The sequence below is a fragment of the Zosterops lateralis genome (genome assembly GCF_965231275.1).
Source record: "Zosterops lateralis genome assembly, chromosome: 31".
In the NCBI taxonomy this organism is placed as follows: domain Eukaryota; kingdom Metazoa; phylum Chordata; class Aves; order Passeriformes; family Zosteropidae; genus Zosterops; species Zosterops lateralis.
Genome location: NC_139791.1, coordinates 3,577,323 through 3,604,883, shown reverse-complemented (window position 1 = coordinate 3,604,883; position 27,561 = coordinate 3,577,323). Strand labels below are relative to the sequence as shown.

The following is a 27,561-nucleotide window of genomic DNA, read 5'->3' as shown; positions in this document are numbered from 1 at the left end:
ATGGCACGTTATATACACTTCTATATAGTGTACAATTACAAATACATTCTCAGTGGTATATGGCATAAGGAAAAATTCAAACAGACATTGTTGATTTCATGCTTCAGGCGGCTAGAGTGTTCACACTACCAACTATACCTATTAATATCTAGAAAAACCACTGTCCCTTGCTGATACCTTAACATAATTTCTAACTATGCCACAGGCTTCACAGGCCTGATTTTTGTGGCTCAGGCTGAGATAACTCAAACCTCAATCCAAATATAAATCATGCCCTCATTCTCTAAAAAATTATGCTACACGTGTGGCCTGCTGTGTCAAAAAGGATTTTGGTTCCATGCAGTTCCAAGGTGTCACAGTAGACTCCTTGGTTCTGTGAGGCCTCACTGTCACCCAATTTACAAAATATCAGAGTAAGAGTCCTTAACACTAATCTGGTGTTTAAGAGGGCATCACTTACAAGTTGGCTTAAGGTCCAACTTGTGGTAGCTCATAACTTTATATGAACATGTGATTCTAAAAGAGAGGTACTTATATACAGTTGCTACATCTGTATTACAATTTATTGTTACCATAAAACCCACTCCAAGTTCCCAGATTCAGTCCTGGTTTTTCTATCACTGCACCCTTGAGCCAGATGTCTTCTACTTGTCTTACAACTGTCCTTGCTGGGAAAGGAGACCCTGCATGCCTTGTACCTGAGCTAAAACTTCACAGGCACAGTAAAAGTTGAATGAACCCTTGTGGTTTCAAGCCCAAGGCTGTGTGTGGCCAGGCAGAGGCAGGCAGGAGGCAGAGCTGTCAGCAAAGGAAGGGCCGAGCCAGGTGGTAGAGCCAGGGGATGACGACAGCCTGCAGGGACAGAGGCGCAGGGCATGGACACCGTAGGACAGCCTGGGCTGCACAGGGCACAGGGATGGGCAGCAGCTGCAAGGCCCTGACACAGCCAACTCCTGCAGCACTTGGGCCATGGCTGCTGGGCCTGGGCCTGAGCCATGAGCAGGAGACAAGTGACCCTTGCAGCCCTGGGGCCTCATTGCCTCCCTGGCCCTGCTCAGCAGGCTGGCAGGGGCCACCCCATGGTCCTGCCCTTGGCATTGCACATCCCCACATCCCAGTGGCCTGGGAAGAGCCCTGAGCACTGAGGGAGGGACAGGATGTGCCTTGGCAGGGGCTGGGGTCAGGCTTTGGCCCTTTGCATTCATGAAACACATCCAGGTTTGCTCAGCATCAGAGACCCCTTTGCCTTGTTTGTCCCCATGTTCTGGTTTGGGTTGAATTAGGGGAAAACCTTCAAGGAATCCCCTAATAACAAAACCTCTACCACCCCTCCCCCCAACCCTGGGTTTGGGAAGGAATCTCTTGAACACAAAGTGGAAAAAAACGGTTTATTAACAAATGAATAAACACCCCCCGACACAAGGGAAAAAAAAGAACAGAAAAAGCTCAGGTTACTGTGAGGGGGAGGGCGCGCAGCTTCCTTTACAAGCCCCGGCGATCCTCTACGGACTCCTCCAGCCAGATCAGCTCCGGGTGCCGGTCCTAAATCTTAAAGGGGGGGCGGGGGGGGGGAAAGGGAGAAGAGGAAAAGGGAAAAAAAAACAAACAGAGCACAGAGGCGGCAGAAAGAGAGGAAGGAAAAAAAAACCAAAAGAACGAAAGGGCAAGAAACTAGCAGGAAAATTGCGAGACAGCAAGCGCCTAGAAGCAGAAAAGCCAAAGCCAAAACCAAAGCAGCAGCGGAGCCAGCCAGCAGGCCAGTGCCCGCCCCCCCTAAAGGGGACGGAACACCTTCTTAGACATAACAAGGGAGTCCACGATATGGGATTATGGGATAGAGAGCACTGTCAACCCAGGACATTCCACCCCTTATCTCATATCGTGGACACACAATAAAAAACTTCCATCTCACTTACTCAGACCCTTGACACTTACACATTTCCATTCATCTTACTTGCTCAAACCTTTGACACTTACACGTTTCCTTCTGTTTCACCCCACATTCAGATCTCCCTGAGGTACACATCGTGTTGTTCCATCTTTCTGCATTATCCACCACGTATAACCTGGTCCTTGAGCAGAGACAATTCCACGGATGGGTTTGTCTGTACTCGAGGCAGGGTTGATCCATACTGTCTTTCCCAACAAACCTCTAACATGGGCCACTGGAGCTTTGTCTCCATCTACTATATCAAGGAGCTGGGACTGAGCAGGACCCGCTCGGTTGGTAGAACCTCGGGTGTTAACTAGCCAGGTGGCCTTCGCTAAATGCTGTTCCCAGTTTTTTAAGGACCCCCCACCCAATGCTTTCAGGGTGGTTTTTAACAACCCATTGTACCTCTCCACTTTACCTGCAGCTGGTGCATGGTAGGGGATATGGTACACCCATTCAATGCCATGTTCCCTCGCCCAGGTTTTAATAAGATTATTTTTAAAATGAGTCCCGTTGTCTGACTCAATTCTCTCGGGAGTACCATGCCTCCAAAGGACCTGCTTTTCAAGGCCCAGAATAGTATTGCGGGCTGTAGCATGAGACACAGGGTAGGTTTCCAACCATCCCGTGGTGGCTTCTACCATGGTTAGCACATGGCGCTTGCCTTGGCGGGTTTGAGGCAGTGTGATATAATCAATCTGCCAGGCCTCCCCATACTTGTACTTAGACCACCGCCCTCCATACCAGAGGGGCTTCATCCGCTTGGCTTGTTTAATGGCAGCGCACGTCTCACAGTCATGGATAACCTGAGAAATGCTGTCCATGGTTAGATCCACCCCTCGGTCTCGTGCCCACTTATAGGTGGCATCCCTACCTTGGTGACCTGAGGCATCATGGGCCCATCGTGCTAGGAACAACTCTCCCTTGTGCTCCCAGTCTAGGTCTATCTTCAACTCTCCTATTTTTGCAGCTTGATCTACCCGCTGATTGTTTTGCTGCTCCTCATTAGCTTTACTTCTGGGGACATGGGCATCTACATGGCGAATCTTCACCGGTAGTTTCTCTAACCAGGCAGCAATATCTTTCCACTCTTCAGCAGCCCAAATGGGTTTTCCTCTACGCTGCCAGTTGGCCTCTTTCCATTTCTTCAGCCATCCCCACAGAGCGTTGGCTACCATCCAAGAATCAGTATACAGATAGAGCCTTGGCCATTTCTCTCTTTCTGCAATATCTAGGGCCAGTTGAATGGCTTTGAGTTCAGCAAATTGACTGGATCCACCCTCTCCTTCAGTGGCCTCTGCGACCAGTCGTGTGGGGCTCCAGACAGCTGCTTTCCACCTCCGACTCATCCCTATGACGCGGCAGGAACCGTCGGTGAATAAAGCATAACATGCTTCCTCTGCCGGCAGCTGGTTGTATGGCGGAGCTTCCTCAACCCGAGTCACTGGTTCTTGTTCTTCATCTGCGACGCTGAAACTTTCACCTTCGGGCCAGTTCGTGATTACTTCCAAAATTCCAGGGCGATTCAGTTTCCCAACTCGGGCGCGTTGTGTAATGAGGGCAATCCACTTGCTCCAGGTAGCACTGGTGGCATGGTGGGTGGAGGGAACCTTTCCTCTAAACATCCACCCTAGCACTGGTAGTCGGGGTGCCAGGAGCAGTGGTGCTTCCGTACCGATCACCTCTGAAGCAGCTTGGATTCCCTCATAGGCGGCCAAGATTTCCTTTTCCGTTGGGGTGTAGTTATCTTCAGACCCCCTGTAGCTCTGACTCCAAAATCCCAGTGGTCGGCCTCGGGTCTCACCAGGTACCTTTTGCCAAAGGCTCCAGGACAGACCATGACTCCCAGCTGCAGAGTAGAGCACATTCTTCACATCTGGTCCCGTTCTGACTGGGCCGAGGGCTACAGCATGAGCAATCTCCTGCTTGATCTGGGTGAAAGCTTGCTGCTGCTCAGGACCCCAATAGAAATCGTTCTTCTTGCGGGTAACCAGATGAAGGGGCCTCACAATCTGACTGTATTCCGGAATGTGCATCCTCCAGAAACCTATAGCACCTAAGAAAGCTTGTGTTTCCTTCTTATCCGTTGGAGGGGACATAGCTGTAATTTTGTTAATAACATCCGTAGGAATCTGACGCCATCCATCTTGCCACTTCACTCCTAGGAACTGGATCTCTCGAGCAGGTCCCTTAACTTTACTTTTCTTAACAGCAAAGCCGGCTTCCAGGAGAATTTGGATGATTTTCTCTCCCTTTTCGAACACCTCTGTTGCTGTGTCTCCCCACACAATGATATCATCAATATATTGTAGATGTTCTGGGGCCTTATCCTTTTCTAGTGTGGCCTGGATCAGCCCATGGCAGATGGTGGGGCTGTGTTTCCACCCCTGGGGCAGTCTGTTCCAGGTGTACTGCACTCCCCTCCATGTGAAGGCGAACTGAGGCCGGCATTCGGCTGCCAGAGGAATAGAGAAGAATGCGTTTGCAATATCGATAGTGGCGTACCACTTCGCTGCCTTGGACTCCAGCTCGTACTGCAGTTCCAGCATGTCTGGTACGGCTGCACTCAGAGGTGGGGTCACTTCATTCAAGGCACGATAATCCACAGTCAATCTCCATTCTCCATCAGATTTCCGCACCGGCCAGATGGGGCTATTAAAGGGTGAGTGGGTTTTGCTGACCACCCCTTGGCTTTCCAGCTCTCGAATCATCTTATGGATGGGGATCACAGCATCTCGAGTGGTTCTATATTGCCGCCGATGCACTATTGAAGTGGCAATTGGTACTACTTGTTCTTCTCCCTTCATAAGTCCTACGGTGATCGGGTTCTCGGACAGTCCAGGCAAGGTGTTCAACTGTCGAATACTTTCTGCCATCACAGTCGCTACTCCAAAGGCCCACCTGAACCCTTTCGGGTCTTTAAAATACCCACTCCGGAGGTAATCTATGCCCAAGATGCATGGGGCCTCTGGGCCGGTCGCAATAGGGTGTTTCTTCCACTCATTCTTAGTCAGGCTCACATCTGCCTCCACCAATGTATAGTCCTGTGATCCCCCAGTCACACCAGCAATAGAAATCGATTCTGCCCCTACACATCTCGAGGGGATCAAGGTACACTGCGAGCCAGTGTCAACCAAAGCCTTATAGTCTTGTGGCTTCAATGTGCCAGGCCAACGAACCCACACAGTCCAAAACACACGATTTTCCCTAACCTCTACCTGGCTAGAGGCAGGGCCCCTCTAAGCATGGTTATCCTTCTTCCCTGGGGTATATGTCTTAGAGGTTCCTTCAAGGGGATCGGACATGTCATCATCGACATCATACTTAACATCCTGGCTGCGAATAACTGGAGCTGCTCTCTGTTTATTGAGACTTCCTCTTTGAATCCTACCTTCCTTCAAATTACGTACCCGTTGTGCCAGAGCAGCAGTGGGCTTTCCATCCCATCTCCTCATGTTCTCTCCAGATTCACGCAAGAAGAACCACAACTCAGCTCGTGGGGTGTACCTTCTCTCCCCATCAAAGGAGCGCCTGCATTGGATACCAGGGCCTCTAATTTGCACAGCCAAGATTTGGAGGAAGTCCTCCTTAATCTCTTCCCTGAGTTTCCTATGATTCTCCTCTATTTTGTCTTCCAATTTCTGCAGTCGTGTTTCCACAGCTGCATTTCTGGCATGAGTTGGGCCATGTACAGCGTCAGCATATGCACAAAGCTTTTTCGTCATATCGAGCACAGTCTCATCTGTCTCCTCTCGCTTCATTATTGCTAGAGCAGAGGCGTATTCAGATGGCCCAAGTCGCAGAAGTTTCCTCCACATTACAGGTGCACATGCTACCAGGTCTGGATTCCTAGTTGTTACGTCATCTGAAAAAATAAGCTCTGCTACTGCCATCTCTCTCAGACGTTGGATCCCCTGTTCTATGGTCCTCCACTGTGTCTGCTGCAAATAAAGGTCATCTGCACACAGGTATCTTTGTGCTACACCATCCAGAATCCGTTCCCAGAGGCTGTGAGGGCTAGCCTCCCTCATCATGCCCTGATCAATAACAGGGTCAAGCGACAGAGATCCCAAATGCCTCGCTTCAGTGCCATCCAGAACTGTAGCCTCCCCTGTAGCGTCCCAAAGGCGGACTAACCAACTTATTATAGATTCATCAGGTTGTCACCTGTAATCCTTTCTCAGGCCTCGAAGGTCCTTTAGGGAAAATGAATCAATATTGGCTCCAGAATCTACACCCCTCGATGTAGTTTCTGATTTTGGTGAAGGTCCTTCTCCTGGATTATCATCATCATCCTCCACCTTGCGATCGGTCTTAGTTGTACACTTTCCGCCTCTTCTATTAGCAGCAACAGCCCTCGGTTGAGCCCTTCTGTCTGATTCAGCTACTGGCCTGGAGCCTGGGATACTAGCTGCAGCCTGAGTAATTGGGATAGTAACTAGCTTATCTCCCTGTTCCCTGTTTTCTGTCTGCTGCCCTTCAGTATCTAAGAGAGTACGATAAACATATGCCAGGGCCCAGCTCACTGTAATAATCCTTTTCTCCTTGGTATTACCCTGGCACCTCTCTTTCAAATACTTAGCCACCTCGGCTGGGTTCTGAATTTGTTCAGATGGAAAGTCCCAGGCTATAGGGTTGGAAAATTCCTTTAAAATTTGGCCCATATCTTCCCATTTCCCACTCCACTCAAGATTTCTCCTACTTGGGTTTGCTGGTAACTCAGAAGTCTCATTAGCCCCTTTGGAAATCTCAGCTTTCAATTTATATAAACTGCAGACAATATAGAGAATGCTTATTAAATTAAATGTCAGAAAGATGGTCTCTTTGACACTCAGGGGAAACTGAACATTTCCTAATAAAGATATAAACAATTCAAAGGAGAAGAGGGAAAACAGAGGCTGAAAAACCTCTTCCCCTGCTTCTCCCCTAACAAACTGAGTGCCCAACCATAACAACGAATCATCAAACATATTTACAACCTTCTTGTAAACCATCACAAACAATCCGAGCCCGGTCAATATTCTGGTTAGTGCCCCACGGCAACATAAGTTACGTATAAGAAGAAATGCTAAAGCTATCTCCGGGTAAGGAAATAACCCTAGACACCACAGAGGTAATAAAACCTCAAAAAACCCTAGAGACCAGAAATATTGACAGGCTTTCACCCCGAATGCCATTACGAGTCCAGAAAAAACCATCCTGATACACCCACCAAACAATTAGAATCACTAGTATTATTATTAAGGTTTTTTCCACTTTCTTTGACTCGGGTTCCCGGGCCAACGCACCAAAATATGTTCTGGTTTGGGTTGAATTAGGGGAAAACCTTCAATGAATCCCCTAATAACAAAACCTCTACCACCCCTCCCCCCAACCCTGGGTTTGGGAAGGAATCTCTTGAACACAAAGTGGAAAAAAACGGTTTATTAACAAATGAATAAACACCCCCCCGACACAAGGGAAAAAAAAAGAACAGAAAAGCTCAGGTTACTGTGAGGGGGAGGGTGCAGAGCTTCTTTTACGAGCCCCGGCGATCTTCTTTCGGACTCCTCCAGCCAGATCAGCTCTGAGTGCCGGTCCTAAATCTTAAAGGGGGGGGGGGGGTGGAAAGGGAGAAGAGGAAAAGGGAAAAAAAAACAAACAGAGCACAGAGGCGGCAGAAAGAAAGGAAGAAAAACCAAAAGAATGAAAGGGCAAGAAACTAGCAGAAAATTGCGAGACAGCAAAGCGCCTAGAAGCAGGAAGCCAAAGCAAAAGCAGCAGCGGAAAAAAAAACCAGCAGGCCAGTGCCCGCCCCCCCTAAAGGGGACGGAACACCTCTTAGACATAACAAGGGAGTCCACGATATGGGATTATGGGATAGAGAGCACTGTCAGCCCAGGACAGAGGGAAATGGTGGGGCTGGGGTAGGGACAAAGTGTGATTGATTGTCAGCCATGAAGGGTCTTGATTTTCAGATCAACTCAGACTGCACTAGGAGGTGCTGGTGATCAATATCAACTGGGGATTGCTGATTACAGTCTATGTACAGGGAAAAGGAAACTAAACAGGACAAAACAATTCTCTCTTCATTCTTTTCAACTTAGTATATTCCTTTTGAATACACTTCTGAAATCTGTCTAATAAACCACAAAAGAATTGAACAGTTCAGTTATTCCCAGGGCTTGTCTTGTTTGGGTGTTTTGAACAAATGTTAATGAGCCTTTGTCAAGGAATTTCTCAACTGAAGAGCTGAAGAAAGAAAAGGCCTCTGGAAAAGGAAAGTTCATCAGCAACCTGCAAGTGGCTGAGGATCCATCCTGATCAGAGCAGCAACGAACAGAAATGGGCAGAGCTTTGTGGCTGCCCCAGCTCTAGGATGGGCCCTGGGCCTGGAGCAGGAACAGCTCCTGAGGGCCACAAGGGCACAAGGGGCTGTTGTGCTGGCCTGGGCAGATGGGATGGCAGCAGGGGCTGCAGAGCTCTCAGGATCTCCTGCAGAGGAGAGCAGGGCACCCAGGGAGCCTCCTTTTCCTTTGGCCAGGCAGGTTCCCCCATGGCTGGGGCTGAGCCCTGTCTGAGCTGCAGCTGCTGCTGTGCCCTTGAGAGGGGCTGAGGCCGTGGGGCCCCTGCCCAGAGCAGCCTGGGCTGAGCAGAGCTGTGGGGCCAGAGCCGGCTGGGCTGTGCTGGGGAGAGGCCCTTGGTGCTGCACAGAGCTCAGGGCAGCTGGCAGAGCTGGCAGGGAGCTGGGCTGGGCTGAGAGAGCCTGGCACAGAAACCATCAGTGTCCATCTCAGCCTGTGTGACCATGCAGGAACCAAGAAAAGCACCCCAGAGTCCACAAGTTCTCTGTGTGGGAGCTGAGCCTGTGACTCCTTGAACCCTCCCAAGTTCTGGGCCTGCACCTCCAGCTCCAGAGGAGATGGGACAGACAGAGGCAGAGGCAAATGATTCCTGTTGGATTCTTTATCGTCTTTGTTTCTACAGGTGACCTGGATCCATACGTAGAGGAGATGTTTTGTGTCAGATAACATGGGCAGAGTGACAAGAGCAATATTTTTTTAGCTGGAAATAGTATTTCATGTATAATACAGAATGAGAAAAAAAATTATGCATATGATCAGAAGAGCATCTGTATTTTTCAGATGATGAGAGAGTCATTAATATTCCAGTAGTCAAACCTGTTCAAATCCTTTCCTCAGGGCTTCCGTGAGATGAGAGGTGACCCCCAGAGGCCAAGGCCAGCCAGAGCTCTCTGTCCTGGCAGCTTTTGCCTGGGAGAACTCTTGCAGATAGGGAATTTTTCAGGGGGAATATCAATTTTGGCCATGGACACCTGGAAAGAGGGATGATTCTTTTCCAGAGGAAGGAAAATATTGAGCCCTCCAGTTCTCCAGGGGCTGATGAGAGGCAGCCCTCAGCATTCCAAGATCAGCTAGACCTGTCAGGTGGCCCCTGGGAGGCCAAACCAGCCAGATCTGTTCCATGTTCCCTTGGTTCCATGAGGCCCCAGAGTGTCACAATGTTCTCCTTGCTTCTGAGGGGTCACAATGGCCCCTTTGCTTCCATGAGGCCCAGCAGGGTCACAATGGCCCTTTGGCCCTGTGGGGCCCTGCAGTGTCACCATGGTCTCCATGATTCCAGGGGAATGCCACAATGGTCTCCATGGATCCACGGTGCCCTGCAGGATCACAATGGCCCTTTGGTTCCACAAGGCCCAGGAATGCAACAATGACCTCTTGGTTCCACAAGGCCCTGCTGCTTCACACTGGCCCCTTGGGACCCTGCAGCCCAGCAGTGCCACAGTGATCCCCTTGGGTCCATGAATTCCCACAGTGTCACAATGGTCCCTTGGATCCAGGAGGCCCTGAAGTGTCAACATGGTCTCCACTGGAAGGAAAGCACAGAGCCCCAGTGTTTCAGGGGCTGATGAACAGCAACCACCAGAGGCCAAGGACAACCGGAGCTGTTTGGTCTCGCAGCTTTCATCTGGGAGCAATGAAATAAATATCTTGCATTCCGTATCTCAGATATATTGAATTTTGATACATTGAATTGGGAGCAAAATTTGAATTTCAGCCATGAGCACCTGATGAGAAGGTCTTTTCTTTCCCATAGGAAGGAAAGCACAGAGCCCCTGTGTTTTCAGGGCTTAGATTAGAGGCAACCACCAGAGGCCAAGGCAAGCCAGGCCTGTCTGTCCTGGCAGCTTTAGTCTGGGAGAAACCCTTGCATAGAATGAACGTTGGAGAAGGACCAGTTTTGGCCGTGGGTGCCTGGGCAGGAGAGATGGTTCTTTCCCATGGAAAGGAAGTGCAGAGCCTCAGTAGTTCAGAGGCTCCTTGAGAGAGACCCCCAACATGCCAAGGTCAGTTGAGTCAGTCAGGTCAAGCCAACCAGACCTGTTCCCTGTTCCCTCGGATCTGCAGGGCCCCACAGTGTCACAATGGTGGTGTCATATTGGATCCTTGGTTCCAGGAGGCCCCGATATGTCACAATGGTCCCTTGCTTCCATGGGGCCCCACAGTGTCACAATGTTCCCCTGGTTCCATGAGGCGTTGCTGTGTCAGAATGGTCCCCTTGGTTCCATGGAGCTGCACAATGACACAATGGCCCCTTTGGTTCCATGAGGCCCTGCAGTGTCACAGTGACCTCTTGGTTCCATAAGTTTCTGTACTATCAACAATGGTCCCATTGTTCAAACAAGGCCATGCTCTGTCACAATGGACTCTTGGTTCCATGAAGTCTTTCTCTGTCACAATGTACTTTTGATTCCATGAGGTTCCAGAGTCTCACAATGGTCTCCTTGGATCTGCAGTATCACAACAGACCACTGTTTCCATATGGCCCTGCTGTGTCAAAGAGGATTTTGGTTCTATGAGGTTCCAAACTGTCATGGTAGATTCCTTGATTCTGTGAGGCCTCTCTCTCACCCAATTTACAAAATATCAGAATAAGACTCCTTAATGCTAATTTGCAATTAACATCACTTATGCAGCCTTGAGGTCTAAGGTGAGATAACTCATAACGTTACATGGACATGTGATTCTAAAAGAGTGTTACTTATATACAGTTGCTACATGTGAATTACAATTTACTCATTTCCATAGAACCCACCTCAAGCTCCCAGATTCAGTCCTTGTTTTTTCTATCACTGCACACATGAGCCAGATGTCTTCTACTTGTCGTGCAACCATCCATGCAAGGGAAAGCAGGCCATGCATGATTTTTTCCTGTGCTAAAATTTCACAGGAACAGTAAAAGTTGAATTAACCCTCCTGGTTCCAAGACCAAAGCTCTGTGGAGCCAGGCAGAGGCAGGCAGGACACAGAGCTGTCAGCAAAGGAAGGGCCCAGCCAGGTGGGACAGCCGGGGGATGACGACAGCCTGCAGGGACAGAGGCGCAGGGCATGGACACCGTAGGACAGCCTGGGCTGCACAGGGCACAGGGATGGGCAGCAGCTGCAAGGCCCTGACACAGCCAACTCCTGCAGCACTTGAGCCATGGCTGCTGGGCCTGGGCCTGAGCCATCAGCACGAGACAAGTGACCCTTGCAGCCCTGGGGCCTCATTGCCTCCTTGGCCCTGCTCAGCAGCCTGGCAGGGGGTGCTCCATGGTGCTGCCCTTGGCATTGCACATCCCCACATCCCAGTGGCCTGGGAAGAGCCCTGAGCACTGAGGGAGGGACAGGATGTGCCTTGGCAGGGGCTGGGGCTCAGGCCTTGGCGCTTTGCATTCCTGAAACACATCCAGGTTTGGTCAGCATCAGAGACACCTTTGCCTTGTTTGTCCCAACTTGTCATTACTGCCTGCAGTGTTCTGCTCTAACTGGATCCTGGGGAACACTTTCTCTGTTGTGTCCCTCAATGGGACCCATTAAAACTTCAAGAAACTTTGGAGTTTATTATGACTTTGAATTCTTGAGAGGTTTCTCTAACTGACTCTCAGAGACTCAGCACTAAACCTCCAAGAGGCTCATTAAATTCCTTGTGCTTTGTCTGTGCTGCTGAGCTGGGCTGGGCTCCTGGCACAGAGGCAGTTCCTGGCAATCAAGTGGAGCTTCAAAAAGACATTTCTCCTGAGGAGCAGCTCCTCTTCCAGCCCAGCAGGGCTGAGGGCACTGCCTGCAGGCACCTATAACGAGTGAAGCAGACAGAAAAGAAACTGGAAGGACAAATCTGGAAGATTATTCACAGAGAAGTCTTCACACCTTTTGAAAATTCTGAGCCCATTCATGGAGAAATCTTCTGACACAGTCAGTCTGTGGCTTCAGGGATCTCCTGACCCAGGACAGGACTGACAGCACTGTAAGGATGGCTCTGCTGCCCTTTCTGCTTTGGGGGAGGATGTGCTCCAGAGCGGGGCTGCCCTGGGCACCGTCAGAGGGACAGGGCAGGACGGCTCCTGCTGCCAGGGATGGCTGCAGGGGCTGAGGCTGGGGCTGCAGCCAGGGCTGCCCAGGGCTGTGGTGCAGAGCAGGTGCTGCAGCCCTGAGGGCTCTTGGCCAGGCCAGGGGATCTGCCACCTGCCAGGGGCAGCTCTCAGCCTGCCTGGGAGCTCCCATGGATGGTGGAGGGGAGCTGTGGGTGCAAGTAGTGACTCCTGGGAGGGCAGGTCCTGCTGCTGTGGAGAGGGTGCTGTGTGGGCCAGGGCTGCTCAGAGCTCCAGCTCATGCCCAGGTCATTTCTGAGGTGACTTGTCATAAGCACATTCAGGGCAGGAGTTTCCTGCTTGAGACTCTGCTTTCCTCCATCTGTGCTCCCACTTTTCCCTGGCTCAGGTTGGTGGGAATGGAATCTCAGCTGTGCAGGGCTGAGCAGGGGCTGAGGCTCTTAAACCATCACACTGAGGATTCCTGGGAACCTCAGCAAGTGCCTCCACCTCCCCAGGCTCCAGATCCATCCAGCATCACCTTTCCATGGTGCCCAGCCCTGGGGGAGCTGTTCTTTAATCCCTGCAGCCCCGAGCAGCTGCAGGGCAGAGCTGGCCCAGGGGCTGGGCTGGGCTCTGGCAGCACTGGTAGGGAAGGAGCCCGGGCCCACAGGAACACCTCGGGCTGGGACAGCTCCAGCAGCAGAGCCGTGGGCAGGGAGGGAGGGAGGCAGTGCTGAGGGAAGCCCTGCTGCAGGGGACATGTGGCACCTGCCGGCCCTGCCCTGCAGGGCACACACTGCTCTGAGCAGCACAGCTCCTGTGTCCCCTCCCAGCCAGCACAGCCCTCAGCCCGGGGGCTTGGGGCACTCAGTCCCCTCCTGGGCCAGCAGAGCAGCCCCAGAGATGAAGGGCATCTCTCCTGCCATGTGCCCATTCCCTGCTGACCAGGGCCTCAGGGCCACTGTCCTGCACTGCTGCTGCCTGGGAGGGGCTGTGCAGGGCTGGGCAGGGAAAAGCTTTTCCTCAGGGCCCAGCTCTCTCTCTCCTTGCCTTGCCCAGGTGCTCCTGGCATTGCTGAGGGGCTCTCTGGGAATGGCAGTTGCAGCTGCAGGCTCAGGCCCAGCCCTTGGGCTCCTCCTGTGCAGGCTGAGCACAGCAATGGGGTGTCCCAGCTCCCTCTGTCCCAGGGAGCTCTGGGCAGGGCAGGCTGGCAGGCTGGGAATGAGCTGACTCTGCCTGACTTTGGGAATGGCAGGAGCCACTTTGTGTGCCGGGGATCCCTCTGCTCTCAGCAGTGTCTCCTGGCTTTCCAGGGTAACACAGGAGGGGAGCTCAGACAGGTGCAAGTCCAGGGCAGCTGGGAACAGGAGAGAGGGACAGAGCAGCTCCCCTCAGTCTGCGCTAAGACTGCGACAATCCTCCTGCTTCACTGGACTCTCTGTTCTCCCCAGGTGCAGCAGAACCTCTCATTCTGCCTCCTGCAATTCCCATCCCTTTGCCCTGGCAGCTCCTGTGCCTTAGGAGGAGATTCTTTATCCAAGTTCAAACACCAGGAATGGCCCCTTCTCTCACTGTTCCCCTGCACAGACTGGGGCTCAGGGCTGACTCCCAGGTGTCCTGCAGGTCAAGGTCAGGCTTCTCCCTGAGCACTGGCCAGCAGCAATCAGGACTCCAGTAACCAAGGTTAAGGAAGTTCTCCTACATGTAGAAAAGGGGGTAGTGTTTCGTGGCAAGGAATGGTCTATGAGAAAAGGCTTTGACTTTTCTGTGAGAAATCTCCCCTCAAATGTCACTGTCTTTCCTCCTTTTGCAGGTTGGGATGCCTAGACACAGCAAATGTCCAACAGCAGCTCCATCAGCCACTTCCTCCTGCTAGCATTGGCGGACACAAGGCAGCTGCAGCTCCTGCACTTCTGCCTCTTCCTGGGCATCTCCCTGGCTGCCCTCCTGGGCAACGGCCTCGTCATCAGTGCCGTGGCCTGCGGCCACCACCTGCACAGCCCCATGTTCTTCTTCCTGCTCAACCTGGCCCTCACCGACCTGGGCTCCATCCTCACCACTGTCCCCAAAGCCATGCACAATTCCCTCTGGGACACCACGACCATCTCCTACGAAGGATGTGCTGTACAGCTATTTATGCTTGTCTTTTTCATTTCAGCACAATTTTCCCTGCTGACCATCATGTGCTACGACCGCTACGTGTCCATCTGCAAACCCCTGCACTACGGGACCCTCCTGGGCGGCAGAGCTTGTGCCCACATGGCAGCAGCTGCCTGGGCCAGTGCCTTTCTCAATGCTCTGCTGCACACAGCCAATACATTTTCCCTGCCCCTGTGCCATGGCAATGCCCTGGGCCAGTTCTTCTGTGAAATTCCACAGATCCTCAAGCTCACCTGCTCCAAATCCTACCTCAGGGAATTTGGGCTCGTTGTGCTAAGTGCTTTTCTATATTTTGGCTCTTTTGTGTTCATTGTTTTCTCGTATGTGCAGATCTTCAGGGCTGTGCTGAGGATCCCCTCTGAGCAGGGAAGGCACAAAGCCTTTTCCACCTGCCTTCCTCACCTAGCCGTGGTCTCCCTCTTTGTCAGCACTGGCACATTTGCCTACCTGAAGCCCCCCCTCCATCTCCTCCCCATCCCTGGACGTGGCAGTGTCAGTTCTGTACTCGGTAGTGCCTCCAGCCCTGAACCCCCTGATCTACAGCCTGAGGAACCAGGAGCTCAAGGCTGAAAAGTCAACACTGATGTCTGGAAAAATTCAGAAACATTAATCTGCTGCCAATTTCTGCCAATCACTTGTATTAAAAGTCACCTTCGATTTTTCATGTTGCTTTGCTTGTGACATTTTATTCCCTTTTTTTTTTTTAAACTGGCTACAAAGAAAGGTCATTATGCCCTTTCTCATTTTGTTCCTTTCCATCTTGACTGTGGCCTCCAGACTGTTTCAATAAAGGGCTGTGATCTTGGTGGCTTTAAATTAACAGAAGGATCTCTGAACAAAACTTTCAACTTAGATCCCCCTTTTCTTCTCTCCTTTTAGGCTGCAGCAGCAATGTCTGTGTGCAGAGCTGGGGACAGATCAGGGCTGGCACAGCAGCTGTGCCCAGCACCAGCAGCCCTTGGTGTTGCCAGTGCTGCTCCTGTGGCCCTGCCCCGCTGCCCTCCTGGCCCTGGTGTTGCTGTAGGGCCTGAGGGCTCTCGGGGCCGGGCACAGGGCTGGGGGTGGCAGTGCCGGGGCTGCAGCAGGGACAGGCCATGGGCACTGCTGGGGCAGCGCTGACGCCTCAGGGCGGGGCCTGGGGGCTCCAGGCTCCTTGCCCAGGCTCTCTCCAGAACACGCCTAGGCCAATGCTCAGCACAGAAAAGCCCCGTGAGCAGCCCCAGGGTGGCTGTGGGCAGGCTGGGGACAAACAGCATGTCTGGGGCTCTGTAAGGTCCCTGGGGGAGATGGGAAGGAGCAGCAGAGCAGGGGCTGATCCATCCCCACTGCACTGGACACCCCAGGGCAGGGTCCCAGAGCATCCTCATGCACCTGCCAACAACATTCCCCCTCTGCAGCCCTGGCCTCTCCCCCAGCTCACACAGGTGCAGGATCCTTGCAGGCACAGACACGGCAGCACTGGCTCAGGAGCCCCTGTTTGCAGTGCCCAGAGCAGGCCTGAGCACCCCCATGGTGTTGGTGAGAGGAGATGAACCTGAGGGAGCACAAATGCCATCAGCCCCTGGGGCCAGGAAGGGTTTTGGGATGGGAGGGTGTTGGGGATTAGGTTTGCTCCTTTTTTACTTTAAAGAATTTTTTCCCCATAAGTTACCAAGGTGACTAATTGTTAGATATTTAGAGTCTTGACCAAAAACAAAGAGATGGCCAAAAGCTCGGTTGGACAGGTTGTTTTCTTATCTGCTGTAACTCAAGAAGGGAGGGGGTAACTGCCTTCCCTGATAACAAGCCAGCTGTTAAAAGCCGGTTGGGGTATTATCTCTTATCTCTGCTCAGTCTTTTACTATCCCCATGGGAATATCTTCTGTTAACACACCATTAAACTCACGCATGGTATGACACATTTCATCATCCTATTGTGAGATGCTCTACCAGAGAGCAGAAGACAAACCATTTCTACCGAGATAAAAAGGAGCCACAAGTGTCACCATGCACTCCGGTGTTCCCATGAGACTGCCAAAGGAAGACCAGACCCACTTCAGGACCCCTGGCTCCACAGGACCATCTCTGCTTCCAACAGGACACGTCTGCCACTCCAGGAGGGCTGACTTTGGACTGTTTTCCAACACTCTGACCAACAGGGCGTGAGGTTGTTTTTCTGACTCTGTCAGGGTTTTCTGGGATTCCTTGTTTGTTTGTTTGCTTATTCTTTTGTACCATAACATTTGTGGTTTTTTTTTTAATATCCCTAGTAAAGAACTGCTATATATACACCCCTAAAATCTTTGCCTGACAGCCTTTTAATTGCAAATTTATAATGATTTGAAAAAAGGGGAGGGGCTTACATTCCAAGGGAGACTCCAATCTTCCTTGGCAGATACCTGTCTATTCAAACCAAGATAGATTTTGTTGCCCAACATGGGGCCCGAGGGCAATGAAATGAAAAAGGAATAGCAGTTCTTAGGTGACCTAAGTTCCTGTGCATAGAAGTCTTGTTGGACAGCATTATGTGGTCGAGCTTTCCCTGTTTTGGGTAGCACGTGGCTGTGGCTGTATTTCTGCCATTTGCAGGCCCTTATCTAAACATGGGCCCTATAACTAAGGCTACTGTGGCTGTCATCCAGTTTATTTTATGGGTAATAAAGTGAGAAAATTAGGATTTTTAATTTCCTCTGGAAGGCAGGCACCTGGATTCAGGGCTATCATACACTAATTGTGTGGTTTTGGGGTTACTTTACAAAGGTACTTTCTGTGAGGGAAGGACAGCAGGGGAAGTTTTCTCCCAATCCTTCACTCAGCTCTTTGAGTCTACCTCACCAGTTTTTGAAGGGTTTAAATCTTCTCTGAATGCTAATTATATCGTACAGTGGCTGGTGTTGCTAATAAGCCTATTCTATTTAGAATTCAGAGATAAGGGAAGATTGACCTGGATAACCAGCTGATACCTACCCCAGAGAATAGGGATTCAACCCCAGAGCCTGACCCTGTCCCACAGCCTGCCTCAGAAAGGACCCACCCAGATTGGGTTGAGGTTCTGGTAAAAGAGATGCACGAGATGGGGCAGATGCTGAGGGAGTACATTTGCCCAGCTCATGGGAAACTCTCCCCCTGCCCCGAAAAGGCAGAGTCTGATGGTGCAGCAATGGAACTCACAGACGTTACAACTGTCCAGGTTCCAGCTGAACCACAGGGGCAGTCACAGCCAGCAGCAGTCGCCCCTCTGGAAACAAGGAGGTCTGAGATGAAAGCGATGCAGTCTGCTGGTAAGGATAAGAAAGAAGGGCCTTCACAATCCACAAGAGAACCACAACTTGAGATCATCACTGAGTCCCTGTCATATGAAAGTCTACGTAATCTGCAAAAAGATGGTGTACGACGGGGATGTGAGGCTTTATACAGCCTGGCTACTTTGGGTCTGGGACCTTATGGGTACAGGCGTACAACAGGATGGTAGTGAGGCAAGGAATTTGGGAGCCTTGACCCAGGACTCAGGTATAAATCAGATATTTTTAAGGGACCAAGGGCCCCTTTCCCTTTGGGAACAACTTTTAACAAGTTTGAGAGAGAGATCTGTCCACAAAGACAGAACACAGGAGCACAACAGTAGACTGCACTGGAAAACCCTTGAAGAAGGGATCCAACAGCTGAGGGAAGTGGCACTATTGGAAGTACTTTTGCAGAGGACTGGACAGCATGATAATGACCCCGACAAGGTGAGAAGCACAGGGCACATGTTGTGGAATCTGGCAACTCATGAGCCATCTCAATACGCAACATTCCTCGCAACAATTAATGCTGAGGACAGCCAAGAAACAGTGGGTTCTGTCGCCAAGTATGATCAGTGGCCCAATGCAGGCTCATGTCTGCTGTGGTGAAGGAACTCGAAGAGGAGATGAGGGAGATGAGGGAGGAGATGAGGAGAAATGGTTCCCATGTAGCACCGGTGCAAGTCACAGGCCCCAGAGTCAGAGCCCAACACCCCCCAGCTAAAGAAAGAGGGTACACCCCATGAGCTGACCTGTGGTTTTATCTACACGACCGTGGGAAGGACATGGGAGTGTGACATGGGAAACCCACATCTGTCCTGGCAGCACGAGTACTTGAGCTTAAGGAGAGAAGCACTCACCGAGGGGGATCCACAAAAATGAAGGTAGCCTCAGACTCCCATGACCAAGCTACCAGGTATTACGGAGGTGGGGATGCTCTGTCGGACCCCCTTGAAGGAACCTCTACCATGTATATCCAGGAAGAGAATGATAACCAGTGCTAGAGGGGCCCTGCCTCTAGCCAGGAAGAGGCACGAGAAAAATCGGATTTTTTGGACAGTGTGGATTCGATGGCCTGGCACATCAGAACCACAGAAATATGAAGCTTTGGTCGACACTGGGTCTCAGTGCACTCTAATGCCATCGGAACATGTTGGGGCAGAACCAATTTCCATGGCTGGGGTGACAGAGGGATCACAGGAATTGACTCTGTTGGAAGCCAAGGTGAGCCTGACCAGAAACATCCAATTGTGACCGGCCCGGAGGCCCGGAGGCCCCATGAATTTTGGGCATAGACTTCCTCAGGAATGGCTATTATAAAGACCCTAAAGGACTCAAATGGGCTTTTGGGATAGCTGCTGTAGAAGCAGAGGGAATTAAGAAATTGAACACCTTGTCTGGACTATTGGAGAACCCATCTGCAGTAGGACTCTTGAAGGTAGAAGTGCAACAAGTACTTGTTGCAATCTCAACGGTGTACCGCCAGCAGTATCGGAGAAATGGAGATGCCGTGATCCCCATCCACAAGATGATCCGAGAGCTGGAGAGCCAAGGGGTGGTCAGCAAAACTCACTCACCCTTCAACAGCCCCATCTGGCCTGTACACAAGTCTGACGGAGAATGGAGACTGACTGTGGACTACCGTGCATTGAATGAAGTGACTCCACCGCTGAGTGCTGCTGTGCCAAACATGCTGGAACTCCAGTATGAGCTGGAGTCCAAAGCAGCGAGGTGGTCTGCCACTACTGACATGGCCAGTGCATTTTTCTCCATTCCTCTGGCTGCAGATTGCACGCCTGTTTGCTTTCACCTGGAGGGGTGTGCAGTACACCTGGAACCGACTGCCCCAGAGGTGGAAATACAGCCCCACCATCTGCCACGGACTGATCCAGGCTGCACTGGAAAAGGGTAAGGCTCCAGAACATCTACAATACATTGATGACATCATTGTGTGTGGGAAGACTGCAGCTGAAGTGTTTGAGAAAGGAAAGAAGATCATCCAGATTCTCCTGGAAGCCAGTTTTGCCATCAAGAAGAGCAAAGTCAAGGGACCTGCCCGAGAAAATCCAGTTCCTAGGAGTAAAGTGGCAGGATGGACGGCGTCAGATTCCCACTGAGGTCATCAACAAGATCACTGTGATGTCCCCACCGACCAGCAAGAAGGAAACACAAGATTTCATAGGCGCCATAAGCTTCTGGAGGATGCACATTCCTGAGTACAGTCAGATTGTGAGCCCTCTCTACCTGGTTACCCGCAAGAAGAACGATTTCTGGGGCCCTGAACAGCAACAAGCCTTTGTTCAGATCAAACAAGAGATTGCTCACGCAGTAGCCCTTGGCCCACTCAGGACGGGACCAGATGTGAAGAATGTGCTTTACTCTGCAGCCGGGAACAACCGTCTGTCCTGGAGCCTGTGGCAGAAGGTGCCTGGGGAGACTCGAGGCCGACCATTGGGATTCTGGAGCCAAAGTTACAGAGGCTCCGAAGCCAACTACACTCCCACAGAGAAGGAGATCTTGGCTGCCTATGGAGGAGTTCAAGCTGCCTCAGAGGTGATCGGCACGGAAGCACAACTCCTCCTGGCACCCTGACTACCAGTGCTGGGGTGGATGTTTAAAGGAAAGGTCCCCTCTACCCACCATGCCACCGATGCCACATGGAGCAAGTGGATTGCTCTCCTCACACAGCGCGCCCATATTGGAAACCCAAGTCGCCCTGGGATTTTGGAAGTAATCACTAACTGGCCAGAAGGTGAAAACTTAGGTCTCACAGATGAAGAGGAGCAGGAACAAGTGACAAGAGCTAAAGAAGCTGCTCCATACAACCAATTGCCAGCAGAAGAAACACACTACGCTCTTTTTACTGATGGTTCCTGTCGCATCGTAGGGATCAACCGGAAGTGGAAAGCAGCCATATGGAGCCCCACACGACAGGTCGCAGAAGCCACTGAAGGAGAAGGTGGGTCAAGCCAACTTGCTGAACTCAAAGCTGTTCAATTGGCCTTGGACATTGCTGAAAGAGAGAAGTGGCCAAAGCTCTACCTCTACACTGACTCATGGATGGTGGCCAATGCTCTGTGGGGTTGGCTGGAAAGGTGGAAAAAAGCCAACTGGCAGTGTAGGGGAAAACCAATCTGGGCTGCTGATGAATGGAAAGACATTGCCACTCGAGTAAAGAAGCTACCTGTAAAAGTCCGCCATGTAGATGCCCATGTCCCCAAGAGTTGGGCTAATGAGGAGCAACGGAACAACAAACAGGTAGATCAAGCTGCGAAGACAGAGGTGTCAAAGATAGATTGGAAAAACAAGGGAGAGCTGTTCCTAGCTCAATGGGCCCGTGATGCCTCAGGTCATCAGGGCAGAGATGCAACCTATAAGTGGGCACGAGACCGAGGGGTGGATTTAACCATGGACAGTATTTCCCAGATTATCCATGACTGTGACACATGTGCTGCAATCAAGCAGGCCAAGCGGATGAAGCTCCTGTGGTATGGTGGGCAGTGGTCCAAATATAAGTATGGGGAAGCCTGGCAGATTGATTACATCACCCTTCCCCAAACCCGCCAAGGAAAGCGCTATGTGCTGACCATGGTGGAAGCCACCACTGGATGGCTGGAAACCTACCCTGTGCCTCATGCCACTGCCCAGAACACCATCCTGGGCCTGGAAAAACAGGTCCTGTGGAGACACGGCACCCCTGAGAGAATTGAGTCAGACAATGAGACCCATTTCAAAAACAGCCTTATAGACACCTGGGCCAGAGAACATGGTATTGAATGGATATATCACATTCCTTATCACGCACCAGCTGCTGGAAAAGTTGAATGGTGCAATGGACTACTAAAGACTGCCCTGAAGGCACTTGGCGGGGGGACCTTCAAGAATTGGGAAATGAACTTAGCCAAAGCTACCTGGATGGTCAACATCCGAGGGTCTATTAATCGAGGTGGTCCTGCCCAGTCTGAACCCTTGCACACAGTGCATGGAGATAAAGTCCCTGCAGTACATATGAAAGGCATTTTAGGGAAGACTGTTTGGATTAATCCCGCCTCAGAAAAAGGCAGACCCATCCGTGGGATTGTCTTTGCTCAAGGACCTGGTCACACTTGGTGAGTAATGCAGAAAGATGGGGAAACCCGTTGTATACCACAGGGAGACGTAATTTTAAATGAGAACAGTGTGTAACGTTTTATTCTCTATGTGTATGCATATCTTTGTAAGAATGTATTAATTTGGATATGATGTAGATGGTAATAGAATAAGGGGTGGATTATGTCCTGGGTTGTAGTGTAGGATGTACACAACGTATTTATTCTATCACCATCTTCATGACCTGTTAAAACCAAGTGGGGCACTACTCTAGTGTTGGGCTGTCTCCTGCTAATGGCCCAATGACTTGCCCATGACTCACAGGTAACTCCTTCCAGGAGTTATCTCTGTTTAATGGGCCATCAAGGACCCACTTCACAACTCATCATCCCATTGTGAGATGCTCTGCCCAAGGGGAGGAGCCAAGCATTCTCACCTGGATATAAGCTTATAAGCTGGTATTTGGAACAGTGCAAGGAGCCCTTACCCACTGGATTCTCAGAGGACCAGAGCTACCAGACCTTACTACAGGATCACTGCTTCAGGAAGAGCACTTCACCTGGACTGCTTCCACCATCCTGCTCAGGTTGTATTCTGACTCTGTCAGTGGTCCTTTGTGTTATTGAATATATTTTATTTTATTTTTACCTTTTTACCTTTCTTCTTATTAAATTGTATTTCTGACTTGGAGCCTCTCACTCGTTTTGCTTTCAAACCACAACAGAGGGTTGGACTGGGACAACACAGATCCGACCACTGTGGTTAATTCTATGTTGTCCCTCTATTTAATCTAAAATGGCAGGTTATATATTCTCCTCGATAGTTTACAAATCCAGACACATTTCCATTGGCACACAGCACAGAGAAAGTGTAAATAGATATTGTTTCACTTGTTTCTTAAGGTGGCTAGAGGATTCACACTAATAACTATATCTATTAACACCTGGAAAACCCACTATCTCCCATTAACACCTTAACATCTAATTTTTAGCTGAGCCACAGAGTTCACGGTTGGCCTTGGTGTGGGGCCCAGGATGGGTAGTTCAAACCTAATTCCAAAAGGCCTACATACAACACTGTACTATGAGAATAATATCTGATTTCAGTGGCTTCAATAACTTCAATTCCTTTTTACCCTGACTTGAGCTTAAACGTCAATAAACTTTAACTTCAATTCAAACTCTGACCTATTTTTGCTCAAGCTTTGACTTAAGGCTCCCTGCGTGGATTTCTTTTGCACTCCCTCTTTGAAGTCCCCTCTCTCATTCTTACAGCACCCACCCAGTCTAAGGCTCAGCTCTGGCCAAGCTGTGGCTTTGTCTGGTGGCAGAAGTGTGCCATCAAGCCCTGCCAATCTAGGTCTTACTTCTGGCCAGGCTATGGCCCTGACTGGCAGGAAAGCATCAGACCCAGGGGTTTCTGTGCTCAAAATGAGAGCAAGTCACTTGGACTAACTAATTTGGCTTTAGAGAAGCTGAACCCTTTTTCTTATGAGATAAATATGAACAGCTTCATTTAGAAGAGGCTCTTCAAGTCCTCTGTTACCCTACACCTTTAGAGGGGCAACACGTTGTGAGGTGGGAGCAGACCCTCACAGAGGACAGCATGCAGCAGCTTGGTGAATCATGGAATGCTCCTTTATTATCTGACTCCAATAGGCTTATATACATTTTGTACAGAGGGCCAAGATTGGCCCAAGGAGGTTACAACCTCTTGACTCCATTGGTCAATATGACCATCAGTCAAGTTCTCTCTCAGAGAACAAGAATGCAAATCATAGAGATAATTTCTAAGAATACAATATTGTTTACATGAAGCAGCGTGAGAAGCTGCTGCAAAGACTCAAACACTTGAAAGCAAGAAATGCAGGGACGACATCTCACCCTTTTTACCTTAAAAAAAGAAAAAAGGAAAAAAGAAAATGAACTTCAGTTCAATTTCTGTTCCCATGGGAGGACCAATGGTTCCTCCTCTGTTGACCTTCATTTGGTCACGGTTTCTTGCTTTTCACATTGCAGGGTTAGTGAAATTCTGTGGCACCTGTAAGGTGCTCCATGGCATGCAAAGCCTTTGCCAATTGAATTTGCGGGGTTTCACCCTGCGTTCCCCGTTTTTGTTTTTGAAGAACCAGGCCTCTGTGGCACAACAAAAGGTTCTTCAGCAAATGGAACAAACAACATTGCTGACTCCCTTTAAATTGAACAACCCATCTGTGTGCCATGTCGACCACAGAAGTTGAATCCGTGACTAAATGAAAAAGTTTCTGGGAAAACTGTGGAAATGCCATGACAGCAGCCCCAAACAGCCAAATGGGCTGCCCATCCTCAGGGGCTTCCAAAACTTGCCCTCAAAATCATCCTTCCAAGGAACACTGGCCTACTTCATCCTCCCAAATCATCTGTAAAGACAGTGGGCCCTTGCACTAAATTTCTGAATAGTTTTGGGCCGCAAAAAGAAATCAAAAGGATTCTTGCCACTCGCAACAGCTCATGGCTCCAGAGCATTTGGCAGAAAAACACTGCTTGCAAAGCTCCAATCAAATTCCTCCCATAATACTGAGAGTATGAATTTTACAAAAATCTGCACCCATCAAATTCACAAGCATTGTTGCCTGCATTATCAATCGAGCAATGAGCTCATACAAAAATGATTGATTGCCATTTTTGCGGCTGAAATCGAGCAATTATTAGCTCAAACAAAAAAATTGATTGTTTGTTTGTTTTTTCAAACAATATTTTGCCGCCTTGTGGCAGATGGGGCAAAAATGACCCATTCCAGAACGTGCAAGGAATTGGACATTCATCATCAGCCAGTGATACCTGCAGGATACAAATGAATCACAGAAAACAATCATTCAGATTCAGAACTGAGGATTGGCTTTTTTGGAGGTGTTATAAAAAACCTCCAGTCCCCAGAGTTCTGTTTCGATGCAGAACACAGGAACATCCCAGGACTGGTTGAAATTTCCAGATGATCCTGGTCCATCAGCTCCCAAACAAGTCACGAAGGGCGATGAATGGATCTTGAAAGACAGTCCATTCCAGCTGCTAAACAGCAAAGGAAAAAATCGCAATGTCCGTTCCAAATTGTTCCAGGACAGTCTTTGATCAGAGCAACAGTCCAATGAAATCCAGGCAGCTCAATACTTCAGAGCAACTGCCTTCTCACCACCGACTCTTCGTCCTGTGAACAGAAAACTCAAACACAAATTAAACAATTTTGGTCCCTTCAGGGACATTGACAGGGAGAGGTGGGTATGGGATTGGACTTTCCCCACAAAACTCCATCAGCTGTGGGGAGTGGGAAGACTCTTCTGTCCGAGCACGCTTCCTCTTGGCACCCCACTGCCCTTTTGACAGAGGTTGGCCTTTCACATGGCTTGCCTGGCAAACATCTGCCATGTGATTTGGCCGTCCACACCTTCCACAAAGAAACAAGGGAGTGATTCCTCTTTTTTGCACTCTCTTTCTTTGTTTCTTGTTGGCCTTAGCATTAGATGAGGCATCATGTACCTCTGATTCCCATCTCGTGTGTTTCACAGAGACAGGGGTGAGAGCTTGTCTCACTGCACCTGCAGAGCTGGGGAATCCATCCCTGCCCTGCAGGGGGCGCCGTGCTGACCCACGGCTGCTCACAGCAGCAGCCTCGGCTGGGACATCACCCGAGACTGGGGGAGATCCGGGACCCCGAGACCCCTTGTAGCGGGGAAACACCTGCTTGTCCCTTTAAAACTGACAGATCGGCCGCAGCTGCCTCCGCCACGCTGCTCATGCTCAGCGCGGGGGGGGAAAGCAGCACTGGGAGAGGCGTGTCCCACTTGCCAAGCGCTGCCACCACGGGCGCGGGGGGAGTGCCCCGATCGGCAGGGAGGGGCGTGTCCCTCGGCGCCGCTTTTGGACCGGCAGCCGCTGCCTGCCCCACGCAGCGCGGGGCTGGCACGGGAGGAGATCGCAGCGCTGCAGGAGGCGTGTGCTGCCTGCCATTCACAGCCGCGGCTGTGGCTCCAATGCCGGACGGCTTCACAGCCGCTCGGCGCGGGGCTGGCCCACCCTTTCTCAGGGGCGGCGCCAGCCCCTGCGGGGGCTGGGCAGGCTGCATTGCCCGCCCCGGGCCGGCCCTGCCGCTTCTGACCGGCGGCACCAGCCGCTGCGGGGGGGTTTTCTCCCGCCCCGGGGCCGTGCGGGGTGGCCCTGGGCTGGCCCCTTCACTCCTTGGGGCCGCCTCGTCCCGCGGGGGCTGGGCAGGCTGCATTGCCCGCCCCAGGCCGGCCCCGCTGCTTTTCGGGGCCATCCCGCCCCACGCAGGCTGGGCAGGCCCCCACCCCCGCTCCGGCGGGGCACTTGGCTTGTCGCCAAACTGCGGGGACCTGTGTGTGCCCTGCAAGTCCCCGCCGCAGGGGGGAACGGCCGCCCTGCCTGGCGTCCCGGGACGGCGCGATCCCGCGCCGCCCCGCCGCACGGAACATTCCACCGATGCCCCACAGTGCGGACAATCCACAAAAAACACCCTGCCCGCCCGATCCAAGAGTGCTCCCGGCGCTTCCAAGGCCGGGAAAACATGGCAGGGGAGGGAAGTTGAGGAGGCAATCTTTGGCCTCTGCCGCCATTTTCTCGGCACGGGGCTGGGAGGGGGGGCCGATCCCGAGGGGCTTTCAGAGGCCCCGAGGTTTTCCACACTCCAGCGCCGATAAGGCGTGGGTGGGAAAGGGGTCTGCTCTGCAGAAGACCCCGTGCTCGCCTCAGCAGCTGTGCTGAGAGCAGGCAGGCTTCCCGCCATGCTGCTGCGAGGAAGGGGGGTCGGCTGTCCTGCCCGTCTCCGCGGAGCTGGGACAGGAGGAATGATTCCACCGTCTTCCCTGGAACCCAGCCCGATGGGGCTGGAGCTGTCCTCAGAGCTGGAAGGCTGCAATTTAGGCAGCACTTTCTCCAGCCTGCTCCAGATGGCTATCAGTTTCAAAAGCTTCAGACTGCGATCTGCAAAGAAAACCTGGAGCAGATAGTCGCCCAAAGACTTCCACTCTGCTGTAGAAAAAACTTTTTCAAGGCTGCAAAAAAACCCATGAGTTCTAGCATAATAGAACAATTTCTGGAGAGCATCTCCAGGAAAGGAGACTTCTTCTCTCCGCAGGACCTCAAAGCAAAGGTCCAACATGAGGATTTCCTCATCTGAGGAGGGTTTAGAGATCATTATCGCTTACCACAATTGCCTCAGGCAGAGCAGCTACAGTCTCTCACTGGGCAGACAGGTCCACTGACGTGCAGTTCTCTTGCAGTCAGAGGTCACCAGTGTGACCTGTTCTCCCACGTCAGGAGTCCGTTCAGACACGGACAGTGTCCAGATGTGCCGTTCAGACACAAAGGGTCAGCAGATGTGACCCAGCTGCAGTCCAGACACGGAGGGGTCACCAGATGCACTGGAGACCCTCTTCTCACACGTCCGGGGTCACCAGATGCACTGGAGACCCTCTTCTCACACGTCCGGGGTCACCAGATGTTACCCCTGCCTTTAGAGGCAGGGACGTTGTGATGTGGGAGTGGAGCCTCACAGAGGACAGCATGCAGCAGCTTGGTGAATCATGGAAAGCTCTTTATTATATGACTCCAAAGGCTTATATACATTTTGTACAGAGGGCCAAGATTGGCCCAAGGAGGTTACAACCTCCTGACTCCATTGGTCACTATGACCATCAGTCAAGTTCTCTCTCAGAGAACAAGAATGCAAAACATAGAGATAAATTCTAAGAATACAATATTGTTTACATG

General features: G+C 51.1%; 1 protein-coding gene and 1 long non-coding RNA gene across 2 annotated transcripts in view; one reads left to right on the top strand and one right to left on the bottom strand.

The window, feature by feature from the left end:
- LOC310920682 overlaps nt 1-27,561 on the bottom strand; it is a 241,096-nt gene that overhangs the window by 106,063 nt on the left and 107,472 nt on the right. The gene's annotated exons all lie outside the window — the stretch shown is intronic.
- The window catches only part of LOC310920704 (olfactory receptor 14A16-like), a gene marked incomplete at both ends in the record, with an annotated part of 52,116 nt that continues 38,678 nt past the window's right edge, over nt 14,124-27,561 (top strand). The window contains one exon of the mRNA XM_083880765.1: nt 14,124-14,386. Coding sequence (XP_083736891.1) covers nt 14,124-14,386 — 263 coding nt within the window. The remainder of the gene's footprint in view (nt 14,387-27,561) is intronic.